The sequence below is a fragment of the Spodoptera frugiperda genome, chromosome 10, assembly GCF_023101765.2.
Source record: "Spodoptera frugiperda isolate SF20-4 chromosome 10, AGI-APGP_CSIRO_Sfru_2.0, whole genome shotgun sequence".
NCBI classification, from domain to species: domain Eukaryota; kingdom Metazoa; phylum Arthropoda; class Insecta; order Lepidoptera; family Noctuidae; genus Spodoptera; species Spodoptera frugiperda.
Genome location: NC_064221.1, coordinates 8,968,376 through 8,991,511, shown reverse-complemented (window position 1 = coordinate 8,991,511; position 23,136 = coordinate 8,968,376). Strand labels below are relative to the sequence as shown.

At 36.2% G+C, this 23,136-nt stretch overlaps 1 protein-coding gene across 2 annotated transcripts in view; it reads right to left on the bottom strand.

The window, feature by feature from the left end:
• LOC118277312 (orexin/Hypocretin receptor type 1-like) overlaps positions 1-23,136 on the bottom strand; it is a 144,798-nt gene that overhangs the window by 19,043 nt on the left and 102,619 nt on the right. For both annotated transcript variants that reach the window (XM_050696539.1, XM_050696540.1), the window contains 2 exons: positions 3,512-3,659; positions 272-413 (listed from right to left, as the gene is read on the bottom strand). In XM_050696539.1, the coding sequence (XP_050552496.1) occupies positions 272-413; positions 3,512-3,659 (290 nt within the window). The remainder of the gene's footprint in view (positions 1-271; positions 414-3,511; positions 3,660-23,136) is intronic.

Below are 23,136 nucleotides of genomic sequence, written 5' to 3'. Positions count from 1 at the left end.
AAAGTGGTATAAGTACAGAAAATAGTTACAGAGAGTACAAAAGTTAGTAGTAGTAAGGTATCCGTAGTTTTTGGAAATCACTTTTGGTGTCCGTCAATGAAGTAACGTGTTTATCGATTAAGTGTTACGTTGACATCAAAACTCGGATATTTTTAAATAATTGAACACAAATATCTTTCTAATTTGCAAATCAAACCTTTACCTACCCGCACCGTTTTTATACATACTAGATAAAAGAACACACCAATAACATTTCTCAAAAGATACTCACGTATATAAAAACAGAGCCTTAATGATATGCCATTTAAGGTCACTTTCGTCTGACCACGTGGAAGTGCACTGCATGAAGTACTCCGCCTTGTATCGAAGCTGCATCTTCCTCTGAACTTGTAGCACCACGAATTCTGGTACATCTGGTGAAGAAAAAAGTTAATACGCAAGAGAACCTCACATACGAATCAAAGAAGAAGAATCGCAATCCATGCAAAATGTCCTATCTATCCCTATCCTATATCTATGTCCTATAATAACGTGACAATGTTTCAAAAGAAATGTATAAAAAAAAATACGGTCGAATTGAGAACCTCCTCCTTTTTTTGAAGTCGGTTAAAAATATGGGCATTCTCCCCAACTTAAATTTTTTACACCTTCATATGAAACACTGCTATGAAAATAGGTACTGTTATGAAAAAATCGACCGTATGAGTATTTGTGGACCGATTTTTAAAATCAAATTTTTTTTGTTTGAACGTGTCCTTTAAGGCTATCCCACAGCTATATTAAGTCAGGTCACCGGCTTCTAGAATCCAGAGGAAATAAAAATAAACATTTTTTTTTCAACTAAGGTAGTTTTTAATACACTTAATTTATTTTGTTCTATTAGAAACTTCGTCACGCCTTTTATCCTCGAAGGGGAAAGCAGAGGTGCACATTACGGTACACAATGCTACTGAAGAATGTACACTCACTTTTCACCTTTTGTGTTATTGAAACAATATCGTGCTGGATTCGATCCGAAGCCGTGCCCGTTAAATTTTGACCTTAAGATAAGATCCTGAACAACAGAATCATCTCTAACAGCATTGTTATGTACTAAACTATGCAAGAACATATTTTGGTAACAAGCTTTGACAAACCGTGAGGCGGGGAATTCAATGGTCAGGTAAACTTGGTCAACTTACACTGCATTTAGATTAGCTTAAACATGAATTATTGATCTGTACCCTTAGTACCAGTTTGCTTTACGTTGAATGAAACAAGAGCGCATTGGCGCCCGAATTGGCCGGTGCGAATGAACCGACCAATCAGAGCGTCGAACGCGCTCTCGTTTCGATTTCTTTAAACGTAAAACAAACTCGTACTAAGCCCTTTGATTGTAGACAGCTAAAAATATATTATCGACATTTCATAAACATAATATATTGCATTTGGTATTGGCATAGAGAAGTTCACATCTGACGTAAAATACGTCGAGCGTATCATCGGTCGAGTGTCGAGTGAACGGTCAAGTGTTTTTCTATACATTTGTCTGTTCTGACGTTACGCGACCGATAATATTCGACGCATTTTCCGACAGATATGAACCCTCCCTTAACCATTCAATCAACAGCTACTGCCCACACTAGGATTTTTTTGTGTCGTGGGTGTATACACATGACACCCAGACCCGAAACAACAATTTGTGGAGTTGCTCACAATACACAAGGAGTTGCTCCGTGCGGGAATCATATCACACCAAACTTGCATTCATTCTTCACACAAGCATTATAGAAACCAATAATAAAAGACTACTAATTAATCAAAAACCACAAAATTCAACCTCAAGAAGGTTTCTTGTACAAAGTGATTAAATATTAACGTTTTAATATGCTCAAGCATAAATTTATCTTATGTCAGATAATCCCTAAATTCCTTCGGGAATCTTGAACGCCTGAAACATTAGACTAAGTCCCTTGAGTATGTTAGGGAAGTGTAATAAAGCTGTTTGATGATATTATGCAATATACGACATGAGACCAAGCTGATATGTTGGCAAAGGATTAGTTGATGTAAACATCTGAAGAGTGTATAGTTCATGGAAGCAAAGAGAAGACAAAGTTTTGATGATAGTTAGATCATTTTTGTTACAACCAGTACCGAACGAAAGAGTGTGTGTTCTAGTGTTCGGTACTCTGATTGGTTGGTTCATTCACCCCGGCCAATCAGCGCCGAACGCTCTCTCGTTTTGTTTTCGTTCGACTTAATGCAAACTTGTACTTAGGGTACAGATATTGATCTCGATGGCGAATATGTATTATTTTGGATTTGGCTAATTAATTAAAGAAGCCGGTATAGATTTTAACCATATAGAAAGTCTCTTATTTTAAATCAAATTTAAAGATTATATTTATTGTTGGATTAGCTTCTGCCAGCGGTTTTGCCTGCGGTCCCGTGAGATATAAAGTAGTCTATTGCCTCTTCTCATACGGAGAAGGTGTAAGCATGATGTTTTCCTTCACATTTGTCAGTGGTGTCTAAATAATCTTAGAAAGTACATATATCTCGGTAAAAGTCTCATTGGTACTAGCCGTTGGTAGGATTCGTTGGTAGCCCCCATGTCACGCATTAGAAGCGGGCGTCCTAAGCCTACGGGCCACCATGACACTCTTATATAAAAAAAACCTTTACAATACCCCAAAAACAAATACAATGCGACAATTAAATCAGACAACGAGTACCTTCCGAAACATTTTACAAAGCAAACAGCCGATCGGTATCCATTCAAAGTATTTGATGGACGATGTTGGATTACGTTCATTTATAAAAGCCGTGCCGGCTCAGTGCAGTTTTAATAAAGCTGGAATTTGATTAATGATGAACACAGTGAAGAATACCAGGGATTAGGTGACTACCTTGTTTTAGGACAGGAATGGACAGTTGATCCGCGTAATAATTAATCTTGTCAATCATTGCGAGGGAAAAATAAGTCAATGAAACTGAGATTTGCGTCATTGGTCGAATGGTTGTAAGTGCGACTGTCGGACAAGAGGTCTCAGGTTGAATTTCCGGGTCGGGCAAAGTGCTATTGAGTATAAAACGTACTCAAAAGTGTTGTCTCGTTTCAAATCAATATATCCTCGATAGTATTTGCTTTTGTAAGAAACGAAAAAATACATGTCTAACGTTTTAAAATAATCTACCGGATGGATATTAAAATAACATTTAGTCATCTACCTAATTAAAGGGTTCGTGAAAACGGAAGCAGATATTACGTCGACTCTGATTCTCTTGATGTAAGCTAATCAAAATAATGGTGAGGTACATCAACATTTTTCATGATGAAAAAAAAAATTTGACTTTTGACTTTGACTTTGAATGATTGGCCGTAGAAAGCTTATGACAAGAGGATGGGGAGGACTTTGCCCTGCAGTGGGACGAACATAGTTAAAAATGAATAATAAAAAAGGTAGTTGATGTAAAGTAAATGTAAACCCTAACCTAGAAGATAATATGGTAGATATAAAATACTTACTGAACAACAAAGAAAGGAGCCATATAATAAGTATGGCGGTCTTGGCGCGTCCCGTGGTGGACTTGAACTTGAGCGGGAAGCAGATGGCGTACCAGCGGTCCACCGAGATGAAGGTCAGCGTCAGCACCGACACCGTCACCGATACTGACTGGAACAATGGAGAAAACAGTTTAGTATATAAGTATAACAGTAAGTCTAATAGGGTCTAAAAGATAAAAGAAATTCTTTTTTAAGGGGGGTAAAATATTCAATGTCTTCTCCCGTCCTGGGCGAGGCGTGAGAGAGTGTCAAACTCTTACTGACTAAACACCACCCTGTTCCTACTCCTGCATTTCGAGCCGGAGCTTCGGTAACCCTAGGTAGCTAGGTAGTCCGCAGCTCCGGGTAAAAGAAGAGCACTCAGGTGATAATATGAGTAGATTTTATATATAATATTTTAAAAACCTTACAGCAATTTTCTGTTGTGCACACCCAAAACCACACATACTCAGATCAAAAAAATAAAGTGGATTATATGAAGTTGTTCCGTGTAGGAATCCAATCGGTTGCCCAAATACCCAGCTTGTATAAAATTACAAGTCAAAGTCCTTTAGGAATAACGTTTTGAAACCGAAAAATTCAACAACATGGTGCTACACGGGAACTTGACCCTTCACTTTGAGTTACAGCGTCAACAACAAAGGAGAAAAAATATTGTGAAAAACGCGATGTTCTAAACTAGTTTTTCTCACGTAACGATCGAGTCAAACAAATATTTGTATCCCTCAGAAATTGACAAACAACGTGTAGTACAACGTGGGTACTAATATTTTTCACTACGCCAACTGAAAGATATGCTTATAGAACAAAATAAAAAAAATATATGTACATGATATTTCTTATTCAAGAACTTATAAGCCGTGTATGGTTTGATAACATGAAACAGGTACAAAGAGGAGATGCCATAATGTGGTTGTGCAGTGTGACACAAAAAATCGGCCTTAGCTAATTGTTTTTTTTTAGGTGGAAATAATTCACTTGATTTTCCGTTTTGGGCGAGGTGAGAGGAGTGTCAAATTCTTACTGACTTAAAACCACCCCGTTCTGACTCCTGCTTTTCGAGCCAGGGTCCCTGTAAACCCACTAGGTAGTCCGTATCAGGTAGTACCACTACTGGGCCCCAAAGCAGTCAACCATAGAACATAATAAACACATAATAATAGTGACGTTATAAAATATTCAAAAAGGGTTGTTTTGTTAAAAGATTTTCGCTTGAAAACTAAGAGGGCCTATGTAAACAAAATCGAACTTCCATGTTGCCTTCTATGGTGCCCATGTAAATAATCATTAGATTTAGTTTGTTTGCTTTTCTCCGTATTACCAGGGGTGTTTGTACTTGATTTTTGTAAAGTAATATCGCGGAAAATTTCACAAATATTAGTGTATTAAGAGTGTTAGGATGTATTCGATTTTTGTTTCATGAGGTACGTCGGCAAACGAACAGACAGATCTCCTGCTGGTAAGGTAACAATCTTATCACCAGAAGAGTTTACAAGTGCATTGGGTTTCCGAAATACGTTTTTGTAGTATATCATAGTAATGTTCATGAAGCAAATATAAGTTATATTGAACAACGGTGACTGAGGTACTGGCTGCCGTGCAACAGGTTCGATTATCGGACGAAACTTTGTGTGATCCACAAATTGTTACTTCGGGTCTGGGTGTCATGTGTATGTGAAATTGCACAGTGCACAACCACATTATGGTATAATTATTATATGTTATTGTATGTTTTGTAAACGCACCCACAACACAGGAAAAAAAACCTAGTAGTGGGTAACGTTTGGAAAAAACCAGTTTCTGGATAAATTAATCCAGTAACTTGATTCCATTTACTACATTGAACACAGTGCGTCTATCCGTTTGGGGAGAAACAGACGTAAAGATAAATGGAGTGAAACTAATACAAGAATTTTTGTGACAAGGTCACGGCTCTTAGTTTCTAGTAGCTGTAGTCATAGGAAGAAAACATTACCATAATATTCTGTTTCTTTTTTATGGTATAAGCTGGTAAACGAGCAGATGGATCACCTGATGGCAAGCAATTGGCGCCACCTATGGACACCTTAAACACCAGGGGCGTTATAAGTGCGTTGCTGACTTTTTACGCGTTGGGAAATTGAAGATTGTTAGGTTCGGGAATTGTTGAGATTGATGAGGAGGGTACCTAATTGGACCTCTGGTAGTCTCACTCACACGACGAAGCAAGCGTTGTTTCACATCGGTTTTTTCTGAGATCGTGGTATCACGCTGGTTGAGCCGGCCCCTTTGTACCGAAGCATGACTCTCCTCAACTTAAGTTCACACAAAGTGCGTCATCCAGGGTTTTTGAGTTTGTTCATATTATTGCTTATAATCATGGATAGTTCATTAGTACCTTAATTCATAAAACACCACACTACGACGCAATAGGAGTCCAGCAGCCGCAGTGTATGGAAGTAGCTACTAGGTACTTTAATACACAGCATCCACAACTGCAAATTCACGCTAGCACAGATAAAGACCAGATCTAAATGAGGTCGGAAGTGACAGACGGACTGTTTCAATGTAAATAGGACAGTTGGCTAGACTAGACATTAAAGTTGTTACAGCATAGGAAATGGGCAATAACGGCTGCATCGACGTACGATGGTACGCCGCTCAGTAAATTCGTTTTAAATAAGTGCTGCGTAAAAGGTTAGAGGATAAACCTTAGAATTACTATTATTTAATGTTTTGTGTCTGTTATGAAATGTTTCATGGCAAAACAAATTAATAAAATATTGAGACTTATGTATGTAAAATGATAAAATACAATATTTAATACGTATCTAGACACACGGCAGTGTGTCCGCCAAGTTCGAGCAAAAAAACCGACACACCGGCCGTGGGTTATATTACACGAACCATTTCGGGCCAAGTTCGACCCACCTATAACTCAAAATCTATTTTATCTACGCATATGAAATTTCTAGTATCTATCGAGATCTACTTACTTATCTAAAATACAAAATTTCATTAATGTACCTATTGTAGGTCTTGAGATATTGACGTCAGAAAATCGCTATTTTTACTATACACTCACTGACTGACTCACTCACTCACTCATCAAAAACCTAGACCACTTCCAATGGTCGTATTGACTTGAAATTTGGCATGGAGGTAGGTCTTTAGGTCAAGGTAAAGGAAAAAATCTGAAAATGGCCAAGTGTGAGTCGGTTTTAAAAATAATGAAGGTGTAAATTCATACCCCTAAGGAACTAAAACAAAAAAAATATCTATATCTTCCAATGGTCGTACCGACGTAAAATTCGTTACGAAGGTTTGTATTTAGTCAAAGTAAAGTAAAATAAGAAAAAAAGAAAATAAACCTTACAAAAATAAATGAAATCCCACCCAAAACATAAATGTGAAAGGATGCCAAGTTCGATAATATTGGAATGCTTCGCCTATAAAAGAAGTGAGATCTAAATAAGTACCAAGTTCCATACACAGACTTCAGTTAAAAATGATATAACTTGGCAAGTTTTAATAGAAAATTAAGTCAATATACTTGACTCATTGCGTTTAGTAGGTTTATAACAAAGTGTGTGAAAACTTGCCAACTTGTTATATCATTTTTAACTGAGGTCTGTGTATGGAACTTGGTACTTATTTAGATCTCACTTCTTTTATAGGCGAAGCATTCCAATATTATCGAACTTGGCATCCTTTCACATTTATGTTTTGGGTGGGATAAATAACTAACATGGTGCAGTGGCTGGGCAACTGGCTGTCGTGCAACGTGTAGTGGGTTCGATTCCCGCACGGAGCCATTATTTGTGTGATCCGCAAATTGTTGTTTCGTATCTGCGTGTCATGTACATGTGAAATTGTTTATTTGTTAACGAATACACGATACAAGAAAAAATCCACAGGTGGGATAACGTTCTTTTTTAAAAAAAATCAAATGTATAAATTGCAAAAACTAATAGAAGTAAATAAATATTCAAATAATATATTGATATTAATTAAAATAATTCCATATTATTACTTAGTGAGAGTTCCACATTTTATACTGATATTGCAATAATTAAAATAATATGTAATAGTGGTAATGACACATTGATATTCATTAAAATAATGTTTTGTTATAATAGTCATATTTGTGTTAAGCTGTAATACCAACTGACTTGGTGCTTATTGTGTCATTATGTATGTTGTCGTACCCTAACCGGGTTTTATGTTAAAACTAATGTGCTAATGTAATATCTATGTATACACATGAATGCAATAAATTAAAATTAGAATTTGAGTTTTTGACTTAAATGAGGGCCAATCTGGATGTTTTGGAACTGGTCATTTAAAAAGATTTAAAGAAGAAATTATGTTAAAAAAATAAGTTTATTTTTTTGTAAATTGAATTCTTTACCTATATGTTTATTATTGAGCATATGATTGCATTTATTTTTCTTTTGTTTTACTATTTGGTGGCAAATCAAACATTGTTTTTTTTTTGTATGTTAGCATTATACATGTCAGTTTATTTCGTACTAGCTGATCTGACAAACTTTGTAGCCTCAATAACTTTTTCCAAGTCGTCATTGTGAGATCTCTTTGTTCAGCATTGAGTGTCTTGTAGCTAATCTTTATATATATAATTCTTCTGTAAGTGTGTAAGAGAAGTTCAGTGACATCACTGAACTTCTCTTAAACGACTGGACCGATTTTGATGAAATTTTTTGTGTGTATTCAAGAGGATCTGAGAATGGTTTAGATTCACAATTTTGTCCGCTGGACAATGTTTTTTTAATTAATTTTTTATTTATTAGTAGTTATTGATTTTGGAATATTTTACATTGGATCCGACAAATTTTCAAATTAAAGACGTGTAGACAGGACAACGTCTGTCGGGTCCGCTAGTATTATTATAATTATGATAATGATGATGATAGCAGGTCGGCCAATTAGGACAAAGGATTTTTATGGATAATAATAATATGTACATATTATTATGGCATGACTACCAAGTCATTCCTGTCAAGGAGATTGATTGATTGATTGATGCATGTAAATAAATGCAAGAGTCGTTTCATTTGACGTGGCACGTGTTTGTCTCTCCCAATGGAAGGCAGACGTGATAATCATTTATGATTTCGTTGCACCGAGTCTGAGCAGATTTATATCATGTACAGCCACATCACATTCAGGCATGGAATAATCTGGAGCTGCGAACAACGTAACAAGTTACCGGGGCTCCGGCCAAAGCAGGAGTAGGAACGGGGTGGTTTTTAGTAGTTAGTCTGACACCTCTTTAGCTGGAGTTAATGTTTCGCAGAAGGACGGCATATCAGTTCCCTCGCTCCCCACCATGGCCGGAACCAATGCCGGATGCGAAATGTCCCCATTGCCAATCCTTTCTCTATAGGCTTGGCAGGTAAATTGACGATCGCCTTTTGCAAGATTCAGGTTTAACAGAGAGTGCTACTGTCTAACTTCTATTATTATATTACCCATATAATGAGCTTTTATGACACCCGCCGGAAAAATAGAGGTGGTAATAAAAAAAAGTATTCTACTGTGCAACCACTACCCCTGTGACTCTTCTGGTATGGCGGATGTCCATGGGCGGTGCTGATCGCTTACCATCAGGTGACTCGTGTGCTCGTTTGCCACCTATTCCATAAAAAAATCCACTCAGTAAGTACTCACTACACCTAAACGATGTCTCTGTGTAATTTTCTGCCTATTTCAGCAATAATTTCAGTGCACATGTACAAAGGCTCGCCCACATCTAATACATATGTGCCAACCTTATTTACATAACAATTAAATACATAGTAAGGATGTTATGAAGATCCGTAACTGTATCCGAAACTGTATTTGGAAGAAATAACACTGACGTCACCTAATCGTAACTAGATCCGAAATAAAAATTTTAGGATTTTGAATCAAAATATTGTTGAGTTCCGTGATATCATAGGTACACTTGGCAAACTCTGTGTTATGTCATTATTATTTTATTCTTCGAAAATAAAACAGAAAATTATTCCAAAATAACTTTACTCAATCCGGTAATCGAACCAAAGCCGAGACCCGTAGCTCGGTAGTCGTACTTAAAACCTCTCTGTCTTCGAGGTTATCTTTTCTTAAGTTCCTAAATCATCTATCAATCTGACAATTGAAACAGATATAATATCCTTCTTTAACCATACCCGTATCTGGATCCGAAGCGTCATGCAGTAACATCTCTAATACGTAGTTAGCAGTGAATCTCTTGAATGCTATTTGCGACAATCCGCCTCAGTAAGCGATTTGGTTGCGTGACGTCACTACTTTATAGTAGGTTAAATTTAACTTTGTGGTAGAAAACGAAATGAATGAACGCCAACCTGCATTGAGCGAGCGTAGGCATTAATGGTCAAAACTTATCCGTGTGAGAAGAGGCCTTTTGTCAGTAGTGGCTACTTATAGGCTGTTGATAATGGGGATTATGTTAAAAGACTTCTTATTCCACAAAGGGGTAAAGAGACGTGTATTGTGTTTACTTGTGAAACCATCTTCGAAAATCGTTTTTTTTTTTATTCTTACTTATTTATAGCAAAGTATAGATGATGAAATCGAATTTTATTGTAAGGCCTATTTTAAGAATTCAGGAACACTAGTATTATTACTAGATAATGCTACTATTGAAGCCAATTTTTATGACACTTATCCAATTATTGGTATTTTATGTTTATGTTTATTACATCGCAATTATACCAAAACTAATTGGTTAAGAGCAGCACGACAGTTGCCGCGTCGTGTGACTCGGCATGTTGCTTGTGAATATGTGCTTCTAGTTAGGCTTAAAACTAGTCGAGTTCCTTATCATATAATAATGTGAGTAAGCCGAAAAACATAAAACTAGTGTATATACATAAAAAATATTGTGTTACAGATAAAATCGAAAGCTGAAAGCTGAAGAATTTGCTAGTCTTAGTAAGGGATAAAATTCTTTCCACCCACATATTATCATGTAATGGAGATTTTCCAAGTTATTTCAGTATAAATATTCAGAATGTAAATATTTTCTTAATATTATAAACATATTATTAGCTAAAAGACTATTTTTAGATAAAGTTATTCAACTAGTTACGACGACTTGCTTTAGAAGACAGATAATCGCATCTTTAGTGGAGACTATAATTCTGATTTCATAATTGACGGTCTTTAGCAGGCATTTTTTTTTTGAAGGGGGAAAATGATCCAGTGACTTCTCCCGACTTGGGCGAGGCGAGAGGGAGTGTCAGACTCTTACTGACTAAAAACCACCCCGTTTCTTCTCCTGCTTTTCGAGCTGGAGCCCCGGTAAACCCGCTAGGTAGTCCGCAGCTCCGGATGTCTTTAGCAGGCATGCAATGCAACTGGACACAAGTTGACGTGCCGATATCAACCGCACATACTAAGCAAAAGCCTCAAGCTTAGAATATTCATAGCTGAATATTATTCTATCTTAAGAGTACCTAAATTCCTAAGAAGTTATTCATAGATAAAGAAGAACAACAAGATTTTTTTTTTTTTTTTAATCTTTATTTTTTGGACTTTTATACTTACAAGTATATGTCAGTCCGATTTGTACAATTACAATCACATATTGATTAAATTACTTTCTAAGAAAAAAGTCTGAACAAAAGACAAGCTCCCTCACTGTTCGGGTTTGAAAGGATGTTATTCATGATTCCTACTTGAAATTTGTCTAAACCTAATGTATCAAATAATTCCTCTCTCTCTGCGTGAAATTGAACACATTCCATCAATAGATGATAGACATCATCTATTACTCCACAGGTTTCACAGTTAGGGGATGAAGTCTTTCCCATTAGAAAGGCAAATTTATTTGATGGAATGTGTCCAGTTCTAATTCTATGAGCCAAAATGATCAGTTTTCTATTTAACTGGCTATATGTACACCAGGGTATACGAGGAGGTTGAAATTGGATAGTTTTGTACCATATGCCCTTTTCTAATGATCTCTGATTGAAATATTCCTTCCACATGTCATAACACTCTCTATTATATTTTGTTAATATTTCTGAATAGTATGGCCTTACATATATTTCTTGTCCTTCTGTACTTCCGATTTTTGCCAATCTATCAGCCTCCTCATTACCACGTATCCCAATGTGTGATGGAACCCATTGCAACCTCAGATCCACCCCCCTCTCGGTTAGTTCTTCTAATTTAGAGAGTATATCATATGCTATCGGTGTACCTCTGCGTCCAGAGGCGCATCGAGCTATATGACATAAGGCACTCTTACTATCTGAACATATAACTATTTTAGTGTCATTGATTGTTTTAATATATGACAGTGCTTCTGAGATCGCAACAAGTTCCAACGACATGACACATACATTCCCGGTTACTTTGAAACATCCAATAGCATTATGTTTTGATCGAACACAAAATGAAGCTCCCCGACCATTTCTGCTCATAGATCCGTCTGTATAAATCACTACCCAATCAGCATATTTTTCTATTAATTCTTTCATAACATCGTGTTTTAACAAATTTGTTTCATATAAGTTTTTTGCTCTCTGCACACTCTCCAAACTAATAGCAATTATATTATTCACATTAATATAAGTGACCCATATGTCTAAGGTATACATCTCCATCGGAGAGGACGAAGCCACCTGAACATCTTCAACTTCATTTATTATAGTCGCAAGCAGCGGAATCTTTTTGCGTGTCCAATAACTATTGGTAATAAATTGACGTAGTTGTAATAATAATTTAATTGTTACATTATCCGTACAAGATAGAGATTTTAACCCATACTTGTAGGCCAGGAACCTTCTTCTTATGTGCAGTGGCGGAATACATAGCTCACTTTCCATGGCGTGAATCGGCGTAGACTTTATAAAACCACCTATAATTCTCATTGCTTGATTTTGTATTTTCTGTAATTTAAATAAATGCGAATTCGCACTGTTATCGTAAATAAAACTACTATAATCTATACGACTTCTGACTATTGCTATATATATTCTGCGTAAATGTTTAGGGTGTATACCCCAAGAATTACCTGCCAAAACTTTTAGTATATTTAAATATTTTTGTGACTTTATGACTACCTCATTAATATGTCGTCCCCAACGTAGCGATCTGTCAAGCCAAAGCCCTAAATATTTATAGCTATTTACTGATTCTAATACATGACTGTTTATTTTCAAAGTAATATTTTGTCTCCTAAATCCTCTGCTAAAAACACATAGTTTGGATTTTGTATTAGATACATTCAATCCTAACTCACTTAAAACTGTTGAAAAAGTGTCTAGTGCATCTTGTAATTTACTTGCACTATCTGAGAGATATTTATCTGTACTATACAAGACAAAGTCGTCAGCGTACTGACACATATGTACATTACTAATCTTTAAAAATAGTTTAAAAGTTACAATATTAAATAATATTGGTGAGAGAGGGTCTCCCTGGGCTAGTCCTAAACTTGTGTATCTAATAATAGGATCACTTTCCTGAAGTTCATCGACAATCTTAAGATGTCTTTCATTCAGAAAAGACCATAAATATGAACATAATTTGTTACCGATCCCGATTTCATCTAATATAGATATCATTTTATTAACCAATACGTTATTGTAGGCACTTTCTACGTCAACAAAACAAGCTACCGTTGAGAAACCTTTCGAGAAACCTAATTGAATTTGAGTGGTCAATCGCACTAAACAATCTTGACATGATTGCCCTCTTCTAAAACCCGACGTGTATGGGGACAAAATATTGTTTTTCTCTACAAACCATTCAATACGTTTTGTCAAAATGGAATGAAAGATCTTGCATAAACATGATATTAGGCAGATAGGCCTTAATTTTAGATTGTCATCTGAAGGTGCAGATGGTTTAGGAATAGGCATTAGAACTATGTCCCGCCACTGCGCAGGCACCACATTAGTATTTAAAATATAATTATATAAATCTACTAAAAATTGTTTTCCGGAAGTTGGTAAATTAAGTATCATAGAGTAGGAAACTCCATCCCCTCCAGGTGCTGTATCCTTAGTTTTTAGTGAGTTACATAGTTCTTGCATCGTCACCGGGAGATCTAACTGCGTATTTGGTGAATTTAATGTTGGTTTTTCATAGCCTACGTAATCAGGAGCTAAACCACAAATAAGGGAAACTTTCTGGTCCCTTGAAGGATATGATCTAGTTGTACTGTAACCTTTTAACCAACGCATTTTCTTCCACATATCTGATACTGTTGTTGATTCATCAATACTGGTATAAAAATTACGTCTCTCAGCTGTTCTTGCTTTACTGATAGCTTTCTTGGCAGTTAATGTTTTTTCTTCTAAAATGTTCAAGTTAAAAGGGGTCGGATTGGATCGAAATTTTCTAAGTGCTAACCTTCTTTCAGCGACTAGTTTAGAGAGTGTTGCATTCCAATAAGACTTAGGTTGGAAGCCCGGTTTATAGTTTGTGCACAGTTTTGTGTATGGTATATATTTATCCGCAGAGTTATTTATAACATTTATGAAATAATCATAGTTTTGTTGAACATTAATTTCCATACAATACGGTAACATATTTTCCTCTAAGGTTTTTGTATATTTCTCCCAGTTGGCCAATTTATATTTGCGTTTTTTAACTATATTTATAACTTCATTACAATTACTTTTTATTTTAATGCACATATGATCACTACCCAGGTTTTCACTTAATACATACCACTCAAATTTGCAAGCTAGGTCTGTGGAAACAAATGTAATATCTGGGGAAGTTTTTTGTAAATATCCATTGACCAATTTAATTCGTGTGTTCTCCCCTACCTTATTAAGCGAGATGTATCCCGCATCTAAAGCTGCATCAAAAATCATCGTACCTCTTGTATCAGATTTACATGACCAATTATAGTGGTGTGCATTAAAGTCCCCAGCAATTATACATTTATTATTAAATTTAGCAAAAATTAAATCCCAGTCAGACTGAATTGTATGTACCGATGAGGGGCAATATACCATGATAATATTTTTAATCTCTTTACAATTTAAAAGTTTAACGCATTTTATTTCTATTCCTGAATTATTATGATTCAAAATCTCCAACTGTACTTTAATTGACTTATGTATTATAATAGCAACTCCCCCAAACGAGTCGCTTCTGTCATTCCTAAATATATTATACCTACTTACATTTAATATTGAGTCGGGTTCCAACCAAGTTTCGGATACTAAAGCAATGTGAATATTCTCCTGACTTAATAAAGCTTGAAATTCTACAATTTTTGGCCTTAAACTCTGAGCATTCCATTGTAATATGTTAAAACAATACGAACTATTATTGTGACTATCCATTATTTGAGAAAGAAATTAATTGAGTTAAAATTTCGCTACAATTTATCGTTTTCAAACATAGTGTAATGCAATCCTGAACAACTATTTTGATTATTAATCCTAACTTATTAGAAAAACTATCTCTCGACAAACATATGTCCTTAATTTTTATATATAATCCATAAAAGAAATCTTTGCGCTTATCTTGTTCATCTTGTCCATCACTTTTGTTAATAGTGTTTTCCTCCTCACTATAAGTATTTTCTTGTGAATGTTCCTGTCCATACAATCTCTTCTTTGTTTTCTTACGGTGTGTTTTCTTCTTTTTTGTTTTTTCTGACTGTGTATTAGTTTTATTCTGTAATTTCTGACTGTCCTCTGATTCCAATTCCTCTGATACAATTGTCTTTTCGTGTATAACAGCTTCTGTAGCTACTACTTCTCTATAAGATCTTCTTGTGTCTGTGTTATGAGTTTGAGTTATCTGTTGGTTTATTTCATTAATATAAGGTGAATCTAAATTTTGTACTGTATTAATTTCATACTCTTTTCTTTTGACTTTATATCTTTCTAGTCCTTCCGTATAGCTGCAGTTCATTTTAGACATTATATTTCTAATTTCCTTTTCTTTCAAAAAAACCGGACATTTTTTGTACATTGCCATGTGTGGACCTTTGCAATTTATACATTTAAAAACAGTTGTTTCACAGTTCTCGTGATTTTTTCCACATTTAGGACATAAGATTTTTTTTAAAGGACATGTTCTTGAAAGATGGCCAAATCGCCAACATCCCGAACATTGGGATACAGGGAATATGTAAGGTTCAACTTGAAATCTACATCCAAATCCATATACGTATGTCGGTAATTTGTAGTTTTTAAAGCATAGACGGATTGTTTCAGAGTTTACCCATTTGCCATCACTATCCTGTCTTTTCAGTCGCTTTGCAGATAATATCCCAAAATCACATGTAAGGTTCTCTAATATTTCTTTGTCTTCAATTTCTAAATCCACCTGTCGAAGTATACCGTAGCAGACCGGTGATTCGCCAACTATATTAATATTGCACTCCAAATCGCCTAGTATTTTCTCACAATTTAACATCTTTTCTGCATTTTCTTTTTTATCAAAGTATATTAAAGCCCTATACGGGTTCTTGTAAACTAATTTTATTATATTTCCTATATTATGAGATCTCAAAAGTTTTGCCATTCCAAACTGCCTCGGCAGTGCATTTTTGGCCGTAATGCACACAATATGTTCTTTTGGTTTCAAATTATTACTCGAAAATCTCAATTCTATTTCCTCATAGCTTTTTGAGTTTCTTCGTGCTGGTTTTTTACTCACACGCTTTATGGTTTGGAATCCATCATCATCTTCAATTATTTCTTCTTCATCCTCCTGCCTACCTCTCTTTTCTGGAACTAGTTGTTGCTCACAATTTAAACTAGGGTTTGCCTGATTTGAACCAGTATTTTTCTCCTTCTCCATTCTCAAGTTAACTTGTTGCTCACTCTCCTCCTCAAAGCCCTCTTCCACCATCTCACTTCCACTAGAGTCACAAAATTCTACATTTTCACTCATCAAGTAACATTAACAAACTGAGGGTACTCGTAAAAAGTTTCAAACGCGTAAGTCGTCAACAGCTAACACGGGTGCTCGCTAAGACTGCGCGCGCGCAACTGACAACAAGATAAAAATAAAAACTTTATGTGTGGGAGAGCCATACTTCGGCACGAATGGGCCGGCTCGACCGGAGTGATACCACGACCTCATAGAAAACCGACGTGAAACAACGCTTGCGTTGTGTTTCGTTGTGTAAGTGAGGTTACTGGAAGCCCTTCCCAATCCCCGATTCCCCAACAACCCATAAATTTCTAACCCCCAAAAGGCCGGCAACGCATTTGTAACGCCTTGTAACGCCTCTGGGCGGTGACGATTGCTTACTATTAGGTGAGACATCTGCTCAATTACCGGCGTGTTCCATAAAAAAACAAGTTTTTTGCGTCTTTAAATATCCTTCACTAATTACCAGTCACCCTATATATTATTGCTCCAACCTCCGCATCAAGAAATATACACTAAAGTCTACATAAACATAATCAACAGCTAACACACTTTGAAAGCACAATATTAACACATGTAATGCATCGGCATTGCACTTAGTGTTCATAGTGTAGCAAACACCGCCTTTAGTGCTTTCTGATTGCCTTGTTATAAAGCAACATGTTGGATATGGTTGTTTAAAAGGGATAGGTTAAGATTGATAATGTAACTATTCTGTTTCCACTAAATATAATTATTATGAAGCCTTTGTGATATACCACTGCCTCACAGAAAACTGATGTGAAATAACCCTTGTGTTGTGTTTAGTTGTGTGAGTGAGGTTACCGGAGGCCCAATTACCTCCCTTGCCAAGCTTTTCAATCTCCGCTTCCCCAAAAACCTTAAATTCCTAATCCCCAAAAGGTAAGCTAAGGTGTAACGCCTCTGGTGTTTCGGGTGTCCATGGACGGCGGCGATCGCTTACCATCAGGAGATCCGTCTACTCGTTTACCGACTTATACTCGTACTATAAAAAAATACCAAATCACTTCACTGAAAATCAACAGAGCTATTAATATTCTTATACTGCACAGCTGGCACAGGTGCTGGGCGACCGGGTGGTTTCACAACGTCTCATTTCAACTACAAAAACACAGCCCAATAAACCATTATACGTGTACAAATGCAGCCTTGAAATCCATTACACTTCCCATACGACGTTAAATTAAATTTGTAACACATTACCCACGCGAACGTCTCCTTCGTATTCCATTATCTACCACATATTGGTAAACTGTACGAGTAGCATGTACTAGCAGCACAATAAAGTATACTCTCTAGTGTAATTTGAGCTCTTAATGCGTGAAATGTTTGGGTAAATTGAGGTCAGGTTTAATTGGACTGTGTAACTGAATTTGCTGTTGTCTTGTATTTTAATATGTGCCATATGGCGATGACGGAGTGGGAAAGATTTGTCACTAACCTAATTTTCTCATGGGTGTCATAAGAGGCGAATACACCTGCGCTCTCTTAACTTCAACCTTTTACACTGTAATCTTCAACCTGCCTGGCAAGCGTGGACATTATGGCAAGCGTCTCCTATGTGGAAGAGGTCATAGGTAATAGTCATCGCTTACAGTAACGGTATGGACAGGGCACGGCAGTATAGCACGGCGTTTTTGCTTTTGGAAACGAAGCAAAAGGCTGTAAGCACATTGTCAACGAGCGGACCGCGACCTTACAGCCTTTTGGTAATGTCGTTATGAATTATATCAAACAACATACGATGAAAACAGATATCCAACCTACTTGCCATAGCAAAACCTTCTTATTGGGAGTAAACTTATAGTTGTCCTTTTTTTGAAAATGGAAAAGCATCTAACGATATTTTCCACCTAAAGTGAGGTGAGAGACAGTGTCAGACTCTTTCTGGCTAAAATCCACCTCGTGCTCGCTCCTGTAATTTGAGTCGGAGTCCAGGTAACTGACTTAGTAGTCCGCAACTCCAGAAACTCATAATCTAGCAGTGGACTGTCATTGTCTGATGAAGATGAATGACAATACTAGTCCATTCTATCAAAGACCCTTTATCTATAAATCTTTGCTGATGTCATCTGCAATCTGCAACTGCAGAGTGATGGATTTGTGTTTGGAGGCATTAAATTCAAAAGAGTGGTTTGACCTGGGTCAATGGACGCGGTTTTGAGGCTTTACAAATAATTTCTGTACCTCTACCATGAGTTTGAAGCAATAGTATTTGTCGATAGTCGTTAGTGACGACGTAAATTTTTTGTATGGCAAATTATAGTTCTACAGGTGAGCGGAAGAGGTGTTGTAGAATTTGCCATACAAAAAAAGTACGTCCATCGACTAATACTATTGCTTCAAACTCATGTAATGGTAGATGTACTGTTTGTATTTTGTTCCTTCCATTATAGTAAAAATTATACCTCTAGTATTTTAATCTCGGTAACAGAGACAGAGATAAATAGAAATAAGTACAGGTACTTACAGTGATTACAGCAGTTTTTAATTGATAAAGCTGATACTGTTCATGTGTCAGGATTGAATATAATACTTCAGCCTACGGACTGCCTAGCGGGTTACCGGAGCTACAGAAAAGCAGAAGTAGGAACGGGGTGGTTTTTAGTCAGTAAGAGTCTGACACTCCCTCTCGCCTAGCCCAAGGCGGGAGAAGTCATTGAATGATTTTCCTCCTAAAAAAGGCGACAACTGCGCCGGTGGTTAACTAACTAAAAACTCAATACTACCTAGGACGAACTCAGCGATGTGTGATTACACATTACGTCTAAAAATCACACATACATATCTATAGAATCAAACCAAATTCTTCTCAATTCTCTAAGATGACAATTTCAAGAATCGACAAGCCTAACGAATCCCCAAACTAAATCATAACTAACAAAAAGTGGGTCACCTACCTCTCTGCTCACCCACAACTAGAATATTCTAGAACGATGAGCAGGAAACACGTGACGTCCATCAATCCGCATTAGACCTTACATTGTTTCTACATTTGAGATCATAAATTATTTTGTTAGAGCTTAATGAATCAAAAGGTTGGAAAGAATAAAAATAAGTTATTAAATCTGCGGTTATTGGGACTTTTAGGTCAGTGGTTTGAGAGGGCTATTGTTGAGTATGAGGTCTCACGTTCGATTAACATGAAGTATAATTGTTGTTAGGTGAAGGTACTTTTGGCTACGGCCAAACTGGAAGTCATTGGTTTTTTATGTGTCTAAATTTCAGTGGAAACATCATCAATTTTCAATACCTAGTCTGGTTCAGTTGGACGATTGATTGAAAGCATCATTGGATCACTATCAATGTATCATAACAATTAACAAAGTCCCCTTATCAAATGTATGATACCAAATAACAGAATCCCTTATTATAATAAGAATGCAACAAACAAATTCATTCTCTAAAGTTACGTTTACCAACATTTTTAAAGTCAATTAAAAAGACAAAATACTCGTAGAACTTCATCTGCTACCAACACATAACAAAGCTTCTCTCCTAGTGACACCACAAACTCTCATATTAAACCAACCTAACCCATAATTTAAGCTAAACCACTTAATCAAGAGGAACCCATTATTTTAACCAAATTTCTACATACATAGTTTAGAAAATCGACCTCCAAAAGCTAAGAAAATTAATGGCTAACTACAATGATGGATAGTTTTGGTAAATTTTCGCGTCTTATTCGACACCGTACAATTTATCTAGTAAAATGTCTGGTTTATATGATCGGTGCTATGTAAGACGGCCAAATGATGGTATAGAATTTGGTTAATTAATGGTCTAGTTAGAAGACTAGTTGTTAGACGAAATTTTCCTAGGCGTATACTAGAAGGCGATGACTAACGGCTAGTTTCTCGGCTAGTAATCTATTTTTTTTTATTGTGGCTAAGCAAAGTTTTTTTTTTTTTTGAGGGAGAAAACTAATTATCCAGTCATTTCTTCCGCGTAACCCGAGGCAAAACTTTTACTGACTAAAAACTACCCCGTTCCTAATCTTGCTCGTCCCGCTAGGTAGTCCGCAGCTCCGGGTCGGTCATTAGCCTTTTTTTTTGAGGTGTGAAAATCATCCAATGTCTTCTCCCGCCTTGGGCGAGGCGAGAGGAATGTCAGACTCTTACTGACTAAAAACCACCCCGTTCCTTCTCCTGCTTTTCGAGCCGGAGCCCCGGTAAAACTACTGAAAAGTATAATAAACTCAAATACTACTAGTTGCTTACAAATATCTGTTTATATTATAACTTCAGTGAGACATGCTAAATAATATTTTTCGGCTTACGTAGCAATGCTAGAGGCACATATTCATGAGTAGCATTTCGCTACACAGGACATTTAAATTTAAAAATATCTTATCATTGAATTTAAAAATTAATACTTCGCGTGAGAATTGCCTTTTTTTCTGCAGTGAGACAGTTAAAGACTGATGGTAATAATGATGTTGATGAAATAAGAAAAATAATACCAGAAATCATTTTGGAAATAGACCCCTCAAACGCAACCAAGGCGGGCTTCTTGTGTACGACAGAATATAATTACTTTCCTACATAGGAGGCGTTCTAATTAATAGTTGACTGGACATTTAGTAATTTAGGGGATGTCTACTCAAGATATCGGATACAGTGACATCTGAAGGTCACAGATTTATTGAGATAAAGTGGGTCATTCTGTGGTCGATAAGGATTGTGTAGAATTATACATAATGTAGGCTTATAATGACGGTATTTAATAAAACTCTAGTATAATCCGTCCATATAGTATAATTAATCCCCCTATTACATGGGACTTATAATCAGAAATGGTGAAAAATGGATGTACAATGTATAGCGGCATTACGTGTCGTTATGTGCACCTCTGTCTACTCCTTCGAGGATAAAAGACGTGACGTTGCGTTGCATCTAGTATAATAGCAAAGCTGTATATTTTAATACATTCAGTTTAATTCAAAGTTCTCTTTTTCTAGCACCTAAGGTAACCATCAAATCAGGGGGATTCTACGTATTGTGTACGTGTCACTATTATACATATAAACAGATAGACACCATAGTCTTATTCAACTTTTCCAAAAACCAAAAGTGTCTCTCCTCCTTATAAAACTACTTCGGCACCAGCCACGCAAGCAACTTGACCAATAATATTTTGAAAATTTTTAATATAAAACTCTCAAAATGCAATTTAAACCATACCCTGCATATTTCAACCATAAAAATATTTCACGTTAGTTGAACTTTATGTCCCTCGCTCTACAGGAAGCCATTAGTTTTGTAGCCTCGTGAAATATAGCCCAGTGACATATGCTATCGATATGTACACAGTATCCTCGACAAGCTATGTAAACCAGTATAAACTGAACCGCTGAATGTCCACAAAGATCATACAAAGCGAGATCAATATTAACTGGTTGTTATAGCTTGAGGTCGCTTCGGAAATCTATTCGAAATGCGTTGATAATTTCATATTTTCATACCTGTATTTTCCCAAACGATACATAAGTTTGCTATTGATGATATGTGTAGGTGTAGATGGAATACTTATTATGGGTAACTGAAAAAGTTATCGGTAGTGTAATATAAACGTTGACAAAAGGGCTTTGGAATAATTTGCGGTTGTACAGGGATCTAAAAATCACATCACACATCAACAGCTTTTAAGTTGCCACTGCTGAGCAAAGACCTGCTCATACGGAGAAGGTTTGTGCATTAATCACCACGCTAGATAAAAGTAATGTTCTTATAATCGTTCTGTAATCTCTGTGTTAGACAAATATTTCCAAAATGAAAGAAGCGAATCTAAAATCTATTGCTAAGTAAAGACTATTTGTGCTACGGAATTACGTTTTAAAACTTCTTTAGAAAACCAAGAAACACTTATTTTCTCAACAAGAACTACAAAATAGATTTTCTAAAAACAGAACATGAACAATAAAATTCATTTTAAATTGAACGAAAATTGCTTCAATGTGTAGGTTGTTTCCGTTCCTGCTTTTATAGGACTTCCTTTCCATTCAGTTCACTGCACATTTCAATATCCTCTTGGGGCCAACTAAACCAAGTCCTTACTTCAGTATATCCTTTTGGACCATTCACTGGTGTCCCAAAATAGACACTAGCGCCAACGGAAAGTCGGTTTAAGAGTTTTAAAACTATAAATATTTGATGGCATCGTTACCTTTTGTATAGAGTAAACTTTGCTATATTTGGTATCTATTTATTTGTAGATTACTTTGTTGGTGAAGATCTTTAATGACTTTTGCAAAGGATTTTTTTCTGTTTATGTAATAAGTCAGCGATTGGCCCCTAACCTGAATGGTAATGAGGCTAAAGATGCAGCATTTCTGCCTATAAACCATACTCATTATAGGCAAAAATCAAGCCTTTTTAGAAACGAACAGCCTACTATGTTATCAAAAATAAGACAAAACTCCCTATCTGCTGAGAAACGATGTCTTAAAAGTATCTTCACGTCTCCTTTAAAACCTGAAGTTACAGACTAGCGGGTTACCGCGGTTAAGAGCAGGACTAGGCACGGGTGGTTTTTAGTCAGTAAGATTCTGAAACTCTTGCTTTCGCCACACTTTAGGCGAATGAAGTCACTGGATGATATTCCCCATCAAAAAAGTCTCCTTTAAGAATAATAGTTTTCTATTTAGTTTAAAACAATCGGTAAATTGTATAGAAAACTGATATTCAAGATCAACGAGT